Source organism: Micrasema longulum, unplaced genomic scaffold (assembly GCF_059751315.1).
Source record: "Micrasema longulum isolate JH-2025_06_02 unplaced genomic scaffold, ASM5975131v1 h1tg000643l, whole genome shotgun sequence".
Lineage (NCBI taxonomy): Eukaryota > Metazoa > Arthropoda > Insecta > Trichoptera > Brachycentridae > Micrasema > Micrasema longulum.
In genome coordinates, this window is record NW_028277839.1 from 198,399 (window position 1) to 220,586 (window position 22,188).

General features: G+C 30.7%; 1 protein-coding gene across 1 annotated transcript in view; it reads right to left on the reverse strand.

Annotated features, from left to right (window-relative positions):
* The window catches only part of LOC148279928 (uncharacterized), a 114,554-nt gene extending 96,179 nt beyond the window's left edge, over positions 1-18,375 (reverse strand). The window contains exon 1 of the mRNA XM_088229196.1: positions 17,875-18,375. Within this exon, the coding sequence (XP_088085322.1) occupies positions 17,875-17,932 (58 nt within the window). The 5' untranslated portion in view covers positions 17,933-18,375. The remainder of the gene's footprint in view (positions 1-17,874) is intronic.
* Positions 18,376-22,188: the final 3,813 nt, after the last annotated feature.

Sequence of the window (22,188 nt, forward strand, 5' to 3'; positions counted from 1 at the left end):
GAAAACGAGGAAGACCGAGAAAGACATGGCACGATCAAGTCCATCAAATACTTGAAGATGGACATGTCAAAAGTAGGAATAATCGGCGTGCGTGCATAAGAAGATGTATGAATGTAGAGGAAGCGAGGTCTGTATGCCAAGATAGAGTGTTATAGCGTTCTATCCTCTCTGCCTACCCCTACGGGGAAACGGCGCGATGGTTTGTTGTTGTTGTTGTTATAATCATAATTTCAATAAATACGCTGGATGTACTTCATGTTGAAAATAAAATATAAAAAACTGGACAATTTAGGAAACTTAGAAATTAAAAAAGCGATTTATAATATGAAAAAATATTTAATAACCAAATAAAGAATATTTCTTTTAGTCCACTGATGTCTAGCTTCGAAAATATTGATCTCAAATTACCACCCTTTTAGGAATAAAAGGATTTGGTTTGTTGCCTCCACGTGTAGTATTTAGTGAACATGATAGAAATAAAATAAAAGGAATCAATTCATTAGTTACGTAAACCTTGACGAAGAAGCTTGTTGGCTTTGAAACCGGTCGGTGAAAAAAAAATAATTAGCGGTTATAAACAAAGTTGTTTTATTTATTTTATAATAAAGAATAGTCATTTTTCATCTGATCCACTATATCCTCCCTCCTCTTCTACTAAAATGATTGAATCTTATAAACTTTTTTCAGCTCTAGATTATTCGTCAAGATTTTATCTTCTTATTAGGTATGCAAAAAAGCAAAATTTTGTTTTCCCCGATCACAGTCATCACAGTCCAATATAATGTCTTTATCAGAATCTTTTGCTAACCAATAATACATTTTGCTAATTTCTGGCTCTTCTCTAGTTGACTATGTTAGAAGTTCTCCATTTAGAGAGTGCGGTGAAGAAGTGACACTCGTTGACGCTAGATGTCGCTAGAAGGCTAGCCATATGACGTGGGAGTGGGCGAAGCCACCTGTAACGTAGCGATCGGCAGGTAGGCTGAAGGTAAATTTTCCGGGAACTCAGATTTAGACCTTTCTAGATAAAAGACGTATTCTTTACAATAAACTAGCATCTCTTTTTGATTTTCGTTTTTTATTTTTTTTATTTTATTTATTTAATATAATTAAAAAGTTAGAACATGTTAACACAATGAAATACATAAAAAGTAAAAGTACAGAAACAAAAGACGAAACGAAATACCACACCAAAAAAAAGCAACCTCTTGTGCTTGCTGTGGGATTACAATATTAATAATTTAAGTACAAAATACACATATATTTCAAAAAATAAAAGAAGGTATATACATTATTTTAAAATAAATAAGTTCATATACGTATGCATGCAAATGCGCATGCGTGCGCACGCATGTATAAATATCCACACATACACGTACACGCAAACTCACTCACACGCAAATACACACTCACCCACATACATACTATAACATGTGAAGAAAATTTTAAAATAAGGTTTTCAAGTTACTTAACAAAATAAATTCAAGTACTGTACAAAAAAATATTAAAAAAAAAAAAAAACATATTTCCTTAACTTTAAAATAAAAAACTTAAACATGATTTAAATGTTAAAAACCAACATTTAATTAAGGAGGTTGATGAACAAATATTTTTATCTTTGGTTTGAATTTTGTAAAGACATCGATAATTTTTATTTCGTCAGGCAAATTGTTATGGGAATTGTCCTTTCTCTTCTGACCATCAAGTGACTACAGAAAGTAATAAGCACTGAGGAATACATTCATACTGAAAAGGCTCTTTTGCTTAAAAAAATTTTTTTTACAAACCTTTTTTTTATTTTTTAAATGCCGAATTTTTTTTACATACTTTGTTCGTCGCGGAATGAGTAAAATGCCGAATGTTCGATCTACCTACGACTAACGCTTCACAGCACTGACGTGCAAGTACTGACAATGAGCACCAACTTGTATGATAAAGGAAGAATACTTGTAAAGGTACCTAAGCGTATGAGCCCAAGGAGTTTGGATTGACTCTAAATTATCTTTTTAAAAAAATGCAGACTATATGAGTAAGAAAATCGCAAAGAAGGTATCCCTGTTAGGAAGGATAAGGAATAAATTAGACATTGAAACCTCTCTGCTGATATTTAAAAGTATTATCGTTCCCCACATTGATTATTGATCCAGTATTTTATATTTTAGTAATGAAGGGGATCTAAAGAGACTCCAAATAATACAAAACAAAGCAATGAGGATAATATTAAGATGTGGAAGACGAACAAATGTTAAGAAAATGATTCAACTTCTAGATATCATGACAACTGATCAAAGAATCAAATTCAATGTTGCCAATGAAATAAACAAAATTATTGAAGGAATAGTTCCGAGATATTTTCAAAATAAACTAAAAACTAATGAGTTCTTTCATAACTATGCAACAAGAGGATCTAAAAATATAAGACTGGAAAAGAAATCAAAAGCAATGTCCCAGAACTGCCTTATGTACAAGGGAATACAACTATTTGAAGAAATGCCAGAAAGCATAAAAAATGAAATTAATGTAAAAAGTACATATGTGAAAAATATTAGGTAGTATATAGTGTTAATAGTGAATATAATTAATGAAAATGTACATATGAAACAGTTAATATTATAAATTAGGATATTAAGTGTATAATAGTGATAAATAATGTTAGAATAAGTATAGATGTAAATATTGTGTTGTAAATATATATTAGACTATGTTACATAGAACTAAATAAATATATAAATAAAAATAAATAAAAAATATTGTCAAATACTGGAAAAAAATCTAAATTTAAATAAACGCGAAAAAAATTTAATGAATGAAAATGTAAAAATAAAGCAAAATCTCGTTTGATTGTGTAAGCTTTCCATTTATCAAAGAAAATTATCTTTTCAGATCCATCATCCCTCTTTTTTATTCCAAATTTATACCTAGCAATCCTATACATGTCATGTACTTAGAGCTAACAAATACGGGCTATTGCATCTGATCGTCAGGGGCCAAATATAGGGTCGACGTGGTGTGGGCCGGAGACAGGTGCCCTGGCTCCGCAATATTAACGGGAATAGGAAGCGTGGAGCAGCTATTTCGCTCTGCCCAGGACAGAGATGCATACTCCAGAGTCAACGTTGGGGTGACCTAACAAGACACAGGAAGATTAAGCGATCAGTCTTACGCTTCAAGTGACAGCGAATTGCAGTTTCAAACCTCCTCAAAACCCAATGTTTTACATCCCCCATGCCAGGAATCGAACTTATGCTTGGTAAGCGTAACATATTTTATTTGGGAAATCAACAGTTCTACATACATATTTATAGTAAACAAACAGATATATTTTATAAACTCATAACTAATACCAGATTTCCACAAAGTATGCAAAGTTAGTAAAGAAAATATTTTACATATGAAATAAATACATATAAGTTTATACATATAATAATGTTATTTTCACGTACTCGTAAATATTTATCAATAATAAAAGATTTTTTAATATTTTTAAAAAACATCAAGTTATTGTAAATTGGGCGGAATTAGGACAAGAATGCTTGAAGAGAGGATAAGGAGGGGAAGGGAGATGTACATATTTATTATTATAATGTCTATTAAGTTACATAATGCATTTTTAGTATAAATTTTAAATCTGACAGAGTGATGTTTGTGTAATCTATATCTCTAAATTTTGTATTGTACACTGAAAAAGTCCTACAAGTCCCCATATTGAAATGATTAAGCCTCAATTCTTTTTTTTAACCTTAATATAAATAAATTCAAGTTATACAGAACAGGACTTAATAAAAAAGTATTATTTATTAATTTTATAGAAACATAGTCAGAAAAGATTAAATTTCATAATTAAGATAAAATTGAGAACCAACAAAGTACGAGTATCTAAATAATCAGAAGAGATATTTTCGATCAGATCCTGCTTTACAAAATTGTAATTAATAAATTTGATTCCCCAGAAGTAATTATTTTACTTGTAAAACATGTCCCCTCCAGATCAACAAGACTGTCTGATATTTTCTTTATTTCTAACATTAAAACTAATTATCGGAAATATTCTACAATCTCTTGTATATGTGAACCATTTATCAAGAATTGTAAAAGTCTAGATATATTTAACACCCCATATAACTTATTTATACGCCCTACGGGCTTTTAAATTGACGTTACATTAGTAAAACATTCAAGTGCAGCAGTGTAACGTAAGTATATATATAAACGATTGAAAGTAAGAATAACCTAAGAAAAACTAAAAAAAACAATAAGAAGATAATATAAGGAGATGTACTCATATAGGCATAGAAGTATAAAGAAAGATAATTTACATACACAAATAAACACACATACAAACACACCCTTATGCATCCATGTGCACCCTTACACACACACATATACATACATGTGTAAACACATGTATACATTTTTAAATTTTTTTTTTGAGATTCACAAAAAATAAAGGATCATATTGTAAAATTTAGTAAATAAAGAACAATATTGAGAAATTGTGTACAGATTAATTTGAAACCTTTAGAATACTTAACCTATAATGAGGAACTTTAGCCCCGTGGGAAATTGGATACAAAAATGTTTTCTTGCGCCGGATAAAAATTAGAGCGTTAAATTGTATGGCAAAGTTTCTTAAAAATGTTCGAAAAAAAAATATATTTTGATAAAAACGCACTACTTTGAATGACGTCACTGGTTCGTGTGAATCAACCTATGATCTGAGAGCTATGGAAGATTTCCGGTCTGCTTGTCGCTTCTGGACCAATGGGAAGAACTGAATGATAATAAGCGGAAATGAACCTCTGACGTTACACGTGGAGTTATTTCAGAATTACAATACGATATATAAAAATTAAAAAAAAAATTTTTTGACCAAGTTTAATAGTTTATTAACAAATAAAAAAACACACTGAATTTCCTCATTATATAAAAACAAACGAAATATATCAACTTCACCATACTCGTTACCCAGCCGGTGTAGTCTAGGTATTGGTGAATTGTTATAATAATTATGACTGCAAGGAGATTTAAAAAAATAACGTTAACTGCCAAATATTTCAAACAGGTACTTGAATGCTGATAATACTAGTTGATTCCAGGACTCATAATTAAAGGAAACATTGCTCGGTGGAATTTTTTTTTTGTCACTTTTTATGCGTAGATAAACGTATCGAGGGGTTCTAGACCCGTCGGTATAAACCGATGTGCTTACATCAAAACTTGATGGTAGGGGTATCGGTAGTTTACCTTTGTAGTCGGTCGGGAGACTTTTATCTTCAACTATAACGTCATACTGGAGCTATGTCATTTTAGAGCGTAGATATGTGTACCGCGACGTACGCTTCCCCAAGCGGGGGCACATATCTTCGGGGTTATTTGGGTTGTTTCATATCGATGTACCTGCCCAAAACTTGGAGGTGGGAGTTCGGTTGTATATCTTTGTAATTGTTAGAGGAAGTTTATCTTCAACCATAACGTCAAGATGAAGTTATGACGTCTTTATCTTCCCATCAAAATCGAGGCCCTGATAGCTTTATTTGACAGAAGAAATAAAATAATTTAACTTTTTAAATGATAAGTTTTTGAGTAATATTACTCCTCCTCCTGATAATCCTCAAATACTCGTAAATGCGATCAGCGTAAGTGCCTTAAGATTTGATTCCCGTAAAAATTGTCATTAAGCCATTAATTTACATCGAATCAAAGGAAAAGATTATTCCGACCACTGAACTGAATTACAGTCAAAGTACCCCGAGAACCTGACAAAAATACTCGAAAAAGTTATACCATACCGTTTCAATTAACCGGGGCTAATGAAATATTGAGTACATTTTCTTGTCAAAGACATTTTTTTCGGTTTTCCTTTGTCTCAGCGATTCGGCCATTTTCTTTTATTTTATTTGAAAAAGGAATTCTACCCCTCCTCAAAAATGAACGCTCTAAGTAGGTTTTAATACAATCGAAACGCAAGATTTTTTCAATGCTTTTGTTAGATTCCAAAAAGTAATTAATGCTAATAAAGGTATTTCGTCAAGCCTCGAAATTGCAAATAATGATTATAAAGGCAGCCTCCGTGGCGTAATGGCTTAGATGTTTGACTCATGCATGGAAAGCTACGGGTTCGATTAATTACCGGGGAGAAAGAAAAAAAAAGAGATTTTTCTTAAGCCTGGATGTTCTGAGCCGTGATTTCCCACTGACCTTCTGACCTGTTGTTGAGTAAAAAATAAACAATAATTTAAGTCATAACTTCTGTTTTTTATTATTTATTTGCTTGTATCCGGGCGGACACAGAATATAGTTTTGAGTGTGAAATAGGAACAGAATTCCAGACGAGTGTTTTCGATTCGATTGCTTCTCGAAGGTAAAAATACTGAAAAAGACAATCTAGTGAAGAAAAGTCCGACTCGTAGTGTAGCGGTTGGTGGGTTCGCCTGACATGCTTGAGATCCCGGAATCGATTGTACACTGATCCGGCGTACATGCGGCTAAGACAGATAAGGACAAAGAAATAATGGTTCACGTTACACTAAAAAAAACATGATCTATATGGACTTTGAGCTAAGCCATGTCAATCTTTCTTCATCCTACATTGTATTGTGTAAAAATTGATCTCACGGAGAGTCATCGTAGAATAAGAAAGTTCAGTGCAACGGAAAATTGGATATAAAAACGCTCTCATGCACGCGGTAAAAATTCGAGCATTTAATTGTACGGCAAATTTCTCGAAAACCTTCCGTTAAATATTAATTAAAATACGTTTTAATAAATATGAACTACTTTCGAACGTCACAGGTTCAGGTGAACACGTATTTAGAACCGCCAATTAATTATGTCTTGTGATTGATTTCCGGTTTCTGGGTAGACATGTTTATCGTGTTTTAGCGGGTATGGGGTTCTTTTTTAAAATGTTACGTCGGGGGCAGTGTAAATTAAAAATTCCAGAACTTAAAGACGATGATTATGCAATTTATATTGAATTTTTGTTTCGTTAGTTTGATGTGTAGTGAGATAAAATGAGAGTGTAAATCTGAGTCAAGTATAATTAGTAAGATTAAGAAAGGGTCTCTGAGATAGCTTTGTCATGTAGAACGAATAACGACAAAAGAATGGTAAAACAAATTTATATGGCGAAAATGAACGTCAGCGTGAGACGAGGACGACCAAGAAAGACGTGGCATGATCAGATAAATTAAAATCTTAAGTCTGCTCATGTCAAAAGCAGACATAACAGAAGGTCTGCCTACTTCTACGAGGAAATGACGTGATGGTAGTAGTAGTTTGATAGCCTATTAAAAAATTATAAAACTTTTAAAAAAATGCTGATTTTCCTCATTGATTAACCTACATATACTGGATATTGGGGCATAAAACAAAATTTACTTTAAATCCATTTCAACAGAGAGGGAAAACATTTCTGAGAAGGAAATATGGAAGTCTAGGCAATTACAGAGCTTATGATCTGTCATTGGCTGGTTTAAGTGGCTATTTTACACACTGTGTAACATTCACCATTTTGCCCATGTTTGAACATCCACATTTCCTCAACTCTTCTATCTGTTGGCTTTCGTGAAGTAAAAGAGCTGAAACCATCGCGTGGGTGGATTTGGTTCAGCCGGATGAATCTCACCCACGTGATTTCAGGTTTCAGCTCTTTTACTTCACAAAAGTCAACAGATAGAAGAGTTGGGGAAATGTGAATGTTCAAACATGGGCAAAACGGTGAATGTTACACAGTGTGTAAACTGGCCACTTAAACCAGTCAATGACAGGTCGTAAGTCCTGTAAATGCCTGGACTTCCATATTCCCTTTTCAAAAATGTTTTTCCTCTCTGTTGAAATCGATTTAAATATGAATGACTCCATAGGGAGGAAATCCAGCGAGTCTGCAAGCATTTGGACATACTCAAACATTGTTGACAAAATTTACCATTCAAATAATTTATCTTTTGACACTTTTTATTTATTTGTTATTTACATACAATATTATATTTTTACTATCTTAAAAAATATTTATAAATGATTTTTTTACTGGACTTACCAAGCCAATTAATATGGCTTGTCGGTAAAGATCCTTTACATAAAAACATATTTTATTTATTTATTATATTGAAAACATATTATACATAATTATATACAATATTCCCAAGGAGTTTTTTAAAAAAAAACTCATTTAGGGACACACAGATAATATTTTTTTTAGAGACGTTTTTAAATTTTAAACTATAATATTATTTAACAAAAGCAGAAAAATTAAAATTATGATATACTACAAATTAAAAAGGGTATGAAAAATACTTGAAAATAACAGAATAAACAGAATACTAGGCATGGAAATAAATTCAAAATAATGTTTACATTATGCAATCTGGGAAAGAAAATTGAAAAAGTTTAAAAATTACATGGATGTATATATACATACTGAACTAGTACAAAATAAAATCATTTTTTTTAATTAACAAAATATGCGCACACCCAATACAGGTTAATTTTTTTAATCAAAAACGTTGAAAAAATTGAAATTATGTATACAAGCCAAAAAAAGTATATAAAAAGAAAAAAACACAAATAACATTTAAATAGTATTAAAAATTACATATACAGGCAAAAACGGTGAAATATTAAAAGGTATATGTTCAAGATGCGCATTCTCTATAAACTAACATCATTTATTCATTATTTATTATATGATAACACTACATAGTTGTATAATAATAATTACTACTAACTTAAATATAAGGAGCGAAAAAAAAACTTTTAATTTATGTTTATCTTCTTTGTTGAGATGTGTTTTCATCAATTTTATACGGGTTTTATATTACTTTACGGTTGTTATAGTCAATAAGTGTACGTAATGTTATCTTCCGTATAATTATTTACGACGCCCCTCTTTTTATTTAATGGTGTACATTATTATACTTGTCGGTTCCCGGGTGGAAGTTAATGTTATTCAGAATGTAATATCTTCCTTGAATGTTGGTGCTTAATTATTCAATTTATGGCAGTTTGATGGATTAGCTTGGCACCGCATCCCGCAAGAAAGCTCCGAGATAATGTAACGAATACTTTTATCTGGTGCAGGGGTGTATTCCAAACGCTCTCGCGGCCGTATTATCTCGCGTATTCACATACAAAATACGCGAAAAAAACTGGTTTCTCGTGCCGCGAGAGCCGTTCAAAATAGCCCCAGAAGGACAAAAAAAAATGATTTTAAATAAAAAATCGTTGACTCACCTACAGGCTGTATTGAATGCCGCAGCGAGGCATATTTTTGGAATATCTAAATTCAGTCATATCACTCCACTACTTCGGTAATTGCACTGGCTACGTTTTCCACAGAGGGTGGAATACAGACTCTGTTGGCTTATGTATAAGTCACTGCACAACTCTGCTCCCGAATAGCTAAGGGAACTCTGCATTCCAGATGAACTGGCTTACAGACGTCTAACGCTTAGATCAGCTACATCTACGTCGAAAGTTTCGAAAGAACAATTCGAATAAAACCACGAGTTAAACATTGCTAAATATTCCTTTTTACGATAAAATAAATAGAATACCTTCCCAGAGAATAAGGGATGGAGAATTAAGATATTCTCTAAAACTGTTGTGATTCGTTAACCTTAATAAATCACGAGGGGGTGAAATCCAGTCTTTTGTCTAAAAACATTTGGACAAGCTCAAATATTGTAATAAAACCAACTGGTTAAATAATTCAGACAGCTGAATCTCTCCAAAACTTTTGCTCTTTTTCTTCCCTAAAATCAACAGATAGAAGAATTTAAGTAATATGGATGTTTTAACATGGCAAAATGGTCAATGTTACAAATGTGCGAAGTGGCCACTTAAACCAGCCAATGACAGGTCATATTCCCTTTTTTAAGGTATTCTCCATCCCTGTTGTAATTTGTTAAAAACAACACTGTTTTTAAGATTTTATTTTTTATTTGTTGAACCGACCGGCTTCAAAGCTTACAAGCTTCTTAATGAGGGTATACTTAACTATTAATTGCTGAAAAAAAAAATTGGTCGAAAACGAAGTTATTTTTAATAAAATAAAATAAATAAAACAACTTTGTTTTTCACCACTATTTTTTATTTTTCACCGACCGGTTTCAAAGCAAACAAGCTTCTTTGTCAAGGTTTACGTAACTAATGAATTGATTCCTTTTTATTTTATTTCTATCATGTTCACTAAATACTACACGTGGACCCAATAAACCGAGTCTTTTTTTTCTTACAGGGGTGGTAAATTGATATCAATATTTTCGAAGATAGACAGGAGACTTGACTTGAGGCTTGACTTGTGTTTAACAATAAAAAAATAAAAAAATGATTTCGGTATATACCGTAAAACAAAATATACAGATACAATTATTCATAATTCTTCAAATCATTCAATTGCCCGTAAACATTCCCCATTCCATTCAATGATACATAGGTGAATTAACGTTCTACTAGAAGATACTTACTTTAAAAAATAACTTAATAGAATGTAACAGAGTGCTAATAATAACGTATATAATGAGAATTTAATTGATAAAATATTAAATCAAAAACAAAAACGCAAACTCATAAATAAATATTTATATTCTACTCCCACAGTACATAAAGCAAACCCACATAAACAAAAGAGGCGGATTCATTTAATAAATGTCATTTTTTCCAAGCAATTATCTCATTCTCTACCATCAAACATTAAACCTGCTTTCTACACCACTAATATTATAGGAACATTGTTTAAAAATCACAAAGACAAAGTCCATTAATATAATAAATCTGGGATATACCAATTAAATTATAATGATTGCGATTCAATCTACACTGGAAAAACTAAAAGAAACTTTAATATAAGAGTAAACAAGGTGCTTAAATAATAATAATTTTTCTGAATTCGTAAATTATCTGATAGAAAATAATCATAATTTCAATAAAGACACTGGATAAAAAGAACTTCATGTTGAAAATAAAATATTAAAATTAGACGACTTTGAAATCTTAGAAATAAAAAAGCTATTCAAAATAAGAAAAAAATAATTATTACAAAATAAACAATAATTCTTTTAGTCCTCTTCTGTCTAGCTTCGCAAATATTGATATCGAATTACTACCCTTGTAAAAAAAAAAGCATTGATTTATTGGGTCCACGTGTAGTATTTAGTTAACATGATAAAAATAAAATAGGAATGAATTAATTAGTTACGTTAACCTTGACGAAGAAGCTTGTTTGATTTGAAACCGGTCGGTGGAAAAAAATAAATAATGAAAAATTAGTGGTTAAAAACAAAATAGTTTTTTTAAACATTGTTTGAGTATGTCCAAATGCTTGCAGATTGGCCGGATTTCCTCCCTAGGGAGTTATTCCTATTTATATGAATAATAATATATAAATATAAATAACTCCCTAGGGAGGAAATCCAGCCAGTCTGCAAACATTTGGACACACTCAAACAATGTTGAATTAACAACCTGGTAAAAGAAGAAGTATAAAAATTGGAAAATTGTTTTCAGGCGTTGCCTAGTAGGTGATTTGGTACAGCCGGATGTATCTCACCCACGTGAGGTTTAAGCTCCTTTACTTCACAAAAGTCAACTGATGGAAGAGTTGAGAAAATGTGGATGTTCAAACATGGACAGAATTGTGGATGTTACACAGTGTGAAAGTGGCCACTTAAACCAGCCGATGACAGGTCATAAGCCCTGTAAATGCCTAGACTTACATATTCCCTTCTCAAAAATGTTTTTCTTCTGTGTTGAAATAAATTTAGATTACAAAATTGTTTTATTTATTTTATTATAATGAATAACCACAAAGTTAGTACTCCAAATATTAAATTTATAAAATGTATTATTTATTATATTAAGGGGATAACTAAAAGGGACTGATGATGACAATGACACTAAACACAAAAACTGTTAAAGTGACTAGACATTCCACCCTTACGTTTCAAAAACAATCGAAAATAAACACAACTTTCGGCCAAAGAGGTTTTGTCTTCATCTCCATTAAAGTGTACAATCTACTTCGATTGTCTGTGAGGCAAATAAGTAAAACTGTCATTATAAAATCGCTATTAAGAAATGGATGATGGAGGCGGGATGAGGTTTTCACACTCTCTTGTACTATTCAGAACTTAGCTCTAATGGACCGGTGGAGTTTCCATATCACATTACATGCTAAGGTTATCAACTGACTATTTTTATTTTTCAAGTACAATAATATTGAAAGGGAAAAAAACATAACTAAAAGTTGTTTGCGCTGCATTTTGTGGTTACCTACCGTGTTTTATGTGACTCGTTGCATATTATTCATTCATTATTATTAAAATATCTAACAGAGCTTTAAAATTATTAGGATTTTTACTTAGAACTAGAAAAGATGTTGATAATACAAATAAATTAAAATATATTTACACATCTCTAGTTAGGAGCCAATTGGATTGAAATTTTCTGGTCACATTATCAAATCACTTTCTCAGATTTTATTGAGAGAATTCAGAATAAGTCTCTTAGATATATTAATTTTTAGATGGGTTTTCTAGTAATCAATTAAATTATAACAAAATTCTAGACTCTCTAAAATTGACTAAATTGCAAGAAGGAAGAACTTCGACCGATCTTACGACTTTATATAAATTAATAAAACCAATGTTAGATACCCCTGATCTACTGACGTTGATTTCATTCTATGTACCACCTAGTTAAAGCAGAAAATTTACAATATTTTATTGTCGAAATTCTCAAACGGTAGTTCAATATAACTCACCAATATTTAGATTACAGAATATCGGGAATGAATATGCATCATATTTTGATATATTTGGTTTATATATGCCTAACTTAAAAAAGGAAGTGACCAACATATTTTTATCAAAGAGAGCAAATCAACTTTAGGAGATTAGGTTCGAAGAGTTATAATTTGATTAATTAATGTATTTTGTTATTGTGAACGTTTGTATTCATGTGTGTATATGTGAATGTGCGTATATGTGAATGTGTGTATGCGTGAATAAATGAGGGAGAGGGTACATGTGCGTGTGGGAATAAACGAGGGAGAGGGTGGGTGTCTGTGGGTGCGTAAGTATAAAAAATATATAAAATAATTTAAAACTTGTAATCATATTGAAAGGGGTACAGGAAAAAGCTTGGTAAGAAGTTTGATTATTAAAAAAAATGTTCATACCTACTTTCAAAACCTTTTTGGTTAAATTTAAGTCAAGAAATGATATAAATTGTATTTTTAAAAGTATTGTAAATTTCAAAACCTTTTTCAGAAAAAAGGCATTTTATTTTAAAATTTAATTGATACACACTAAATAAGTTATGTGCAACGAGTCCCATACGATACGTTAGGTAAGTACAAAATGCAGTAAATACGATAAAACAAGGGAAATATGACGATACCCGTACGTTGATTCAAAACGAATATACAAAAACCTACATAATTTATGAATAAAAATAACATATACGTTTGATAGAAATGATTCGAATGATAAAAATAAATTTAATCATAATTATAATTAATCAGTTATAATATAATAAAAAGTACAAAATAATTATATGTAGTATTCTAGCATATGCATAATACGTCAAAATACAAAAACAGTAAAATGAGGAGTGAATATTCATAAGCTTTACAAATACTATTTGATCAAATAGGTGCTCCCTTGTGGCCGTTTCCAACAGAAGGCTTTGTTATCTTTGCGGATATAGATTAGTTAGATAGCAAGAAATAATGTATTTTTAATTCATTAGGGTAGTTGCGATGTTTTCAGCAGCATCGTTCTTTTTAATTTGATATTCACAAAAAACGAGTAAGGTCTGCTGATGGATAAGGGATTAGGGGATGAAACGGCTAAGCCAAGCCTTGAGAAGCAAAAGAGAAACTAGAATAAAAACTGAAAGATCGTTAGGATATGGTATTGAAATATGGTCGGTTTGGAAATTAATTTAAGTACTGAAATATTTTTTCTTTTGTTTTCTGTTTGAGTTTATTTTTAGGATTTCATTTAAGGCGGATCTAAGTTTGCCAAATAATATCAAACCTACTTTTTATACAGATAACAATATTGGTAAATTATTGCTTAATAATAAAGAAAAAAATAGTTTATTAGATAATTCAGGTGTTCACCAATTAAAATGCAATTCTCGTCCTTCAGTTTACGTTGGAAGAACATCAAGAAATTTTAATATTCGTGTTAAAGAACATATAAAGTGTCTTCACAATAATAACTGATGGATGATAAGCTTTTATTTAGAGATCACATAAATACAATAGTAGATAAGGCGTACAGACTTCTAGGGTTTATCTTACGAATCTCCAAGCCATTCTCATCACCAAATACATTAAAACTTCTTTACTATACTTATGTGCGAAGTCAACTCGAATTCGCTTCATTAGTATGGTCCCCTCAATATAATGTATATATTAATCAAATTGAAAACATTCAAAAGAAATTTATTAGGAGCCTGGAATATCGTTTTGGTAACATTGAAAATGATTACGGCGCATCTTTGATCAATTTTAATATAGAATCACTACAAAAAAGGCGCCTTAGATATGATTTAATTTTTCTTTTCAAAATTCTCAATAACATAGTTGATTCGCCGTATCTTTTACAAAATATTGGTTTCTGTTGTCCTCTTCGCTATACTAGATTAAATTCCCTTTTTTATGTACCAACTTGTACAAACAATTATACCTCGAATTCATTCATTAGACGTACCTGTAGAAATTATAACGGACTCAGTATTGATGTAGACATTTTTAACTGCACGTTGCATTTGTACAGAAAATTTCTTCATGGGGTCGATTATTTGGGATAGTTTCTGAATGTACATCTTGAGTGGTTTATGCTATGTATATGTGCCACATGTAATGTATATGTTTGTGTATGTTTTATATGTGCGTTCATGTGTGTGCGTGGATGGCTCGGAGTGTACATTCGGTATTTTTATTTATTTTAATTTATTACTAGTCAGAATAATCGACGTGCGTGCATGAGAAGATGTATGAATGTGAAGGAAGCAAAGGAAGTGTGCCAGGACAGAGTGATGTGGCGTTCTATCCTCTCTGCCTACCCCTCCGGGGAAATGGCGTGATGGTTAGTTAGTTAGTTAGTTAGTTAATTTATTACCTCCATGGAAAACGCAAATGTCAACAATTATCCTTTTTTCACTTAATATTCTTATTTATTTTTTATTTTTTGTCACATTTAATGTTTATATCTTTTTAATTTATGAAAACTTAATTGGTCTTTTTATGTTAAAAATTGTTGTTTTTAGTACTTATTTTGTATGACTGTATGTTTTCTAAATAAAATAAAATAAAAATAAAAAATAATTTCTCCGAATTCGCAAATTCCCTAATAAATTTAAATTATGACTTTAATAAAAACACAGGAGTTAAATCTCTTACATGCAAATAAAACAGGGATAAAAGTAAATAATGTGGAAATATTTCAAATTAGAAAAGCTTTAAAAAATAATTTCTAAGTTTCTTTAGTCAATAATCAAACAACCAATATAGTCCTTTATACGATGTTTCACTGTAATGGTCACCCTAAACATATATATATAGTGGGATAATTTATAAAGCGCCATTTTTGTGAAAATCACCTCAAGGGCGCTGTACAATTAATAAATATCCAAGTACGTCTTCCAGCTACAGAGCGCATGGACGTTTGGGATTCTAGACCCCATTTATAAAATTTAGGTATTTTTAAGTTGGTATATGAAAGCCAGATAACCAATCATCGTGCAGCTATAAAGCGCATGGACGAGTGGAATTCTAGCAAAGTTAGAATGATATCAATAAATTTATAAAAAATAGAGCATAGTAGTAAGTTTGTCAAGTGTTCATGCCAAGAACTAAGCAATAAAAAACTAAATAAATAAAGCACTGTATCAACTCCATGGTTAACAAAGGGAGATAGATGTCCAAAGGGAGATAGATGTCCGAAGAGAATCTTTTGTAGACAGTAAGTAGATATCGTCACCATGTGGTCCACTAGGCTGCTGGAGAATTTCTGGAAACGCACGTGTGTAGACTGGGGGATTATGCCTATTCTTCTACCTATTAAGTTCACCCTCTCCCTCCATCCCCTCTACATTTTTTCAACTACTTCTCAAACACCGTGTAATATTTTCATAATCTAATCAGTGCATGTATATCCTAATCAGCGCATGAGCTTATTAAAATGCATGTCGTGTCGGTTTTATATTTTTGTGCAAGAACTATAGTGAAAGTTTATAATGAGTTTTGCATGTTGGTTTAATTGGTGTCCTGACGAAACCGGTAGACATAGAAAAGTCGATAAGTGTTTTTATACAAATATTTTTATACACAAAAAAAACAATTTTTTAATCAAGTGAGAGATTTATTGGAAGGGAACATGGATGTCAAATATAGGAAAAATAGTGAAAATAAACGAGAGCAAAACTTAAGTGATGACTGTCGCACGTAATAAGCAGCAAATGTAGTAATGTTAAGAGCAACTTGGGAAAATGCAAAGGAGTTAGTGTATTTTGGAAGCAGGATCACCTGCCATGGTAGAACAAAAAGAGAAATCGACTGCCGTATACAGGCACGGGCATTCTTTTTAAAATATGAGGAATGACAGCATGCGTCCCAAAAAAACTCATGATACGTAAAATATTTTTTTTTCATGTTGGACCTAAATATGTAATATAATATATGAACGAAATGCACAATCAACTCAAAATCTACCATTTATGGGTCATGATATTATATGTAGAAGGGGTCGAAATGTTGACGTTCGATTTAAAGGACGCTGTCCAATAAACATCTCAACACGTCTTGCAGCTGCAGAGCGCATGGACGGTTAGATTCTAGTTATTCGTTTGCAATTATGATATTATACATATTTTAATAACAGATAGAAGGTCTACCAAGTAGAATTATATTAAAAACTTATGTATAAATACAAGTTATTACATCCATTAGATAGAAGCTGGATTACGGCACGATTTGTAAATCTAAAACACATAGACATCAATAAATATATCTCCTATTTACATTATTTTTAAATTGAATATAACGTGTTTTAAAAAAACCGTTTTCAAATATAAGCTAAATTTCAAGTCTTGCAGGTAAAAAATGCAGTAGGAATTCTAGAATCTATTTACGTAATTAAAGCATAAAATGATGATGAACGATGAACCAAAAAACGAAAAGTCATGTAGTGAATCTAAAAGTGTAGCAATTAAACAATATTACTTGAATCTTTTTTTATAGTAATAGTTTTTGATATAATTTCTATAATTAGTGTAAAGCACTGTTTAATGTTTCCGATATTATGTTTTCTTACTTCTTATTGGATTTTATTAACTGATATTATATGTTGTCACAAAAATGTTTTCTTTTTATGTAGTATCCAAATTACTTTTTCTTATTTGGATACTCCTGGGAGTATAATATCTTGTTTATGTATTATATGATATATTTTATCAATGGCAAAAAAGACAATTATTATTACTTTTACTTGAAAAAGCAAGATTTAGAAACGTCTTGTAGACACAAGACGTATTAACGAATGGGATTCTAGCGACTTAAAAATTAATTCAATACATTAACAAAACTGGTATTATATACATTGGAAAAAAGTAAACGATATAAAAATAAATAAATTGCGTGTTTCAAAAATCAAATTCTTACTTTTCAACAGTTTCGAAAAAAATATTATGTACATATAATTGCATTTTAAAAAGTGACAACATACGCAAATACAGTGTTGTTTGCCTTTTAAACGTTCAAATGTCCTTTTAAAATAATTTCGTAACGGAGACGTGTTGATATAATAAATTCTTCAAATAATTGTATCATAATTAAAATTAAAAATAATTAATTTGCATATTTACCCATTTTTAATAAAACAGCCATCCCTAAAATCCAAAATCGTAAAAATAATGGTCTCATTTTGAATGAAATTGTTTAAACTATTATTTTGTGATAACGTTTTTAATCAAAGCACATCGTCAATAATATTAAACTTGATATCAATTGATTTGTTTAAAAGTATATTCTTTAAATCTAGTCCGAAAATAATATTTTATACAAAAGAAAACACCATAACACATTTAATATTAAAATTCATGCATTCCACTTTTAAACACAAAAATAAACTTTTTTAATTTCCTCAAAACACACTTTGGGTTAAAAATAATATTTTCACATTGTTTCTTAAGGAAAGAAAACTTATTTTTGTTTTTATGCGTTGTTTTTCACTTTTGTACAAAAAACACTGTTTTTTGTTGGAGGGTTGATTAGGATAATTTTCGCAAGAGGGCGTACCCGACTGTTTTAAAAACGCTCCACGATTCGACGTCCACTCGCTTCAGCTAGTGGGGAGCGACTGATCCTGAATTACAAAATGCTATGAACGGGACATAACGAGCTTTAAGCTTGCACTAACCGGAAAATGCTCCGGTAAAACAATTCAACGGCGTAGAAAAGTGAAGGGTGAAACAGATTATAAATTTTACGCACTTAATTTCTGTTAGATTTTTTTACTCTTTGGCGTGTTCAGATTGGTAGTACTGGATAGTTGGTATTCATGTAAAGCGTATGAAATTATGGGATGAAATGTTTATTTTTTTTGCTATTTATGGTAATCAGTGTGATGGAGTATTCTTTTATACTAAGCATCCTTCATCCCTTTGAAATTTCAAAATAGGAGATTAACTGCATATAATGAAAATATTAACATGTTTATGAGACACATAGGAATATGTTTATGTGTGCTCTACTTTATGATTCTAATAATTAAATAAAAAAATTTAAAAAATAAATTTTTTTAAAAATGTCGAAACCGAAAAAAGAAGAGAAAAAGTGTTAATTTTTATAATATTTTGAGTTTGTCCAAATTTTTGTTGAAAACAACTGGATTCATCCGCTTTGGGAGTTATTAATGTATATTCATATTATATTTATACATCAACAGAGATGAAAAATATTTTATAGAAAGGAATATAGAAGTTTAGATATTTACAGTGCTCATGACCCGTCATTGGTTGGATTAAGTGGCCGCTTTACACACTGCGTAACAATTCCCTTTTGCAACAAATTTAGAACAATGTTTGAGTACATATATGTCCAAATGCTTGCAGACTGGCTGAATTTCCTCCCCAGAGAGTTTTTCATATTTAAATTTATTGCAACAGAGAGAGAAAACATGATTGAGCAGGGAATATGGAAGTCTAGACATTTACAGAACTTATGACTTGTCATTGGCTGGTTTAAGTGGCCACTTTACCCGTATGATAAAGATTTCAGCTGCTTTACTTCACAAACGTCAACAGATGGAAGAGTTGAGGAAATGTGGATGTTTAAACCTGGGCAAAATGGTTAATGTTACACAGTGTGCAAAGTGGCCACTTCAACCAGCCGATGACAGGCCATAAGCTCTGTAAATGCCTAGACTTCCACATTCCCTTCTCAATAATGTTTTCCCTCTTTGTTGCAATAAATTTAAATTTAGAACTAAAAAACTTCCTAAATAGAAAATCCAGCCCATTTACAAGCATTTGGACATACTCAAAACATTGCTGTTTTTAAAAGCTAATATAAAAAGTATTAAAATGAACAATTGTTTTCAGGAGTTGCCGAGTTGGTGAAGTGGTTCAGCCGGATGAATCGCACCCACATGATAAAGGTTTCAGCTCTTTTACTTCTGAAAAATCAACAGGTAAAAGAGTTGAGGAATTATGGATGTTTTAAAATAGCCAGAATGACAAATTTTATACAGTATATAATCCCTGTAATGGCTAGACATATTAATATTCCCTTCTAAAACTAACTAGGGAGACATAAACAAGTTTAAAATACTCTAAAATAGAGCAATGAGAATTATACTGAAAAAAAGCAAATATAATAGTGTTGAAAAAATGAGAAAACAATTGAACTGGATAGGAATAAAGAAAAGACTATTGTATAATGTATTTGTATTTATATATAAAGTGTTTAATAATCTCATGCCAAAGTATTTTATAAGTGAAATTATATTAAATAGAAATGTACATAAATATAGGACAAGAAATAGAAATAGGATAAGACTACTACTTAAGAAAAAAACAAAATCACAAAATAGCTTAATGTATAAAGGGTTAAAACTGTATGATGAGATGCCTGAAAGTATGAAGAATGAAAGAAAACTTACGGATTTAAAAAAAAAAATGTTATGTTTATTGTAATAATGTAGTTATGTAAGAAATATTTAATAAGTATTTGTTATAATTGTAAATATATTAGTAAATATACAATGTAATATTAACTAACTTAAGTAAATAATAATAATAATAATAATAAAAAAATGTTGTCAAATGTTGAAACGGAGAACCTTTGCAACAAATCAAAATTAAATATCGTCTATAAGTAATATGGAATTTTTAAAATTAAAAACGTAAACATTGTTCATGTATATAATGAACATAATCTGCTCGTTTATATATTTCTTCTAACCGAAAAAAACATTTTTAATTAATTTCTTATATAAAGGGCAAATTGTTTAATTAGTTAAACCCTTCGTTATTTGAAACTGGGTTATTTTATTCATGGCTCAATAACCCCTCCGGGCGTGATAGGGTTACGGTTTCTTGCTACGTTAGCGAAACCGAAAGCATCCAAAACCGATAAGCAATATATTACATAAAAGCTACCCCCATTCAAAGATGGAAGATAAGGGAGGATTGTAGGGGTCACCCAGACCCCAGGTCATTATAATTGAGGAATTAAAAAAAAAAACTTATTATGATGACGATATTTTTATACCAATTTCCATTGATGTATATCAAATTGACGCATTATTCTGATGATAACTTCACCTCAGATTTACCAATATTGTGTAGTACTCAACAATTTGAAAAAAAAAGCAAATTACGATACATATGCGAAAAAAATATATTCATATTAATTAAGTTCATATGACTGTGAAATTCGTTACCATGGTAACACTGGCCGTTTGTGTTAATTTTTATGTGTTTAAAAATCTTTTTAAATATACTAAAACAAATAGATAACAAATAATAATATATATATATATATATATATATATATATAATATATATATATAATAATACTTAACTTCAATATCAATACATAGATGGCCCTCCAACTCGCTTGTGGATGGTTTCTCAAATTCATAACATAAATACAAAAATCAAAAATGTTACCGGTGTGGATATTCGCTAATAAGCGGAATGGGGAATGTTGTAGTACTTAAAAGTGGCCACTTAACCCAGCCAATGACAGGTCATAAGCCCTGTAAACGCTCGAATATCCATAATCCTGAATTTGAAAAAAAATCTACCTCATCTCTGTAGGGATATAAATAAAAATAATAATATATTTAAATTTATTGGAACAGAGAGGGAAAACATTTTTGAGAGGGGAATTCAATTCAATTCAATTAATTCATTTTAATATAACAAATACATTACAAACATACATTTAATACGCACATATTATAAAAAAGAAAAAAAATACATGAAAAGACTCATGTCAAAGTAGCAGGAGAATCCTGCTCTAGAAAACCACTTCGAATACATATATATATATATATATAGTTGGATAATTTATATAGCGCCATTTTTGTGAAAATCACCTCAAGGGCGCTGTACAATTAATAAATATCCCAGTACGTCTTGCAGCTACAGAGCGCATGGACGGTTGGGATTCTAGTTCCTCGTTTTCAATTAAGATCAATAAAAAATTATAACAGATAGGAGCTAGATTACAAGACGTCTTGCAGCTACAGAGCGCATAGACAGTTAGAAATTTAGCTCCCATTTACACATTTTAAAAATTGACAAATAAATTTAGTTTATTAATGATACTAAAAAAAATTCAAATAATATGAATAATAAAAAGAAGTAAGATTACAACACGTCTTGCAGCTACTAAGCGCATAGACGATTGGAATTCTAGACCCCATTTTTAAAATTTAGGTATTTTTAAGTTGGTATATGAAAGCTAGATAACCAATCATCGTGCAGCTACAAAGCGCATGGACGAGTGGAATTCCAGCAAAGTTAGAATGATATCAATAAATTTATAAAAAATAGAGCATAGTAGTAAGTTTGTCATGTTTTCATGCCAAGAACTAAGCAATAAAAAACTAAATAAATAAAGCACTGTATCAACTCCATGGTTAACAAAGGGAGATAGATGTCCGAAGA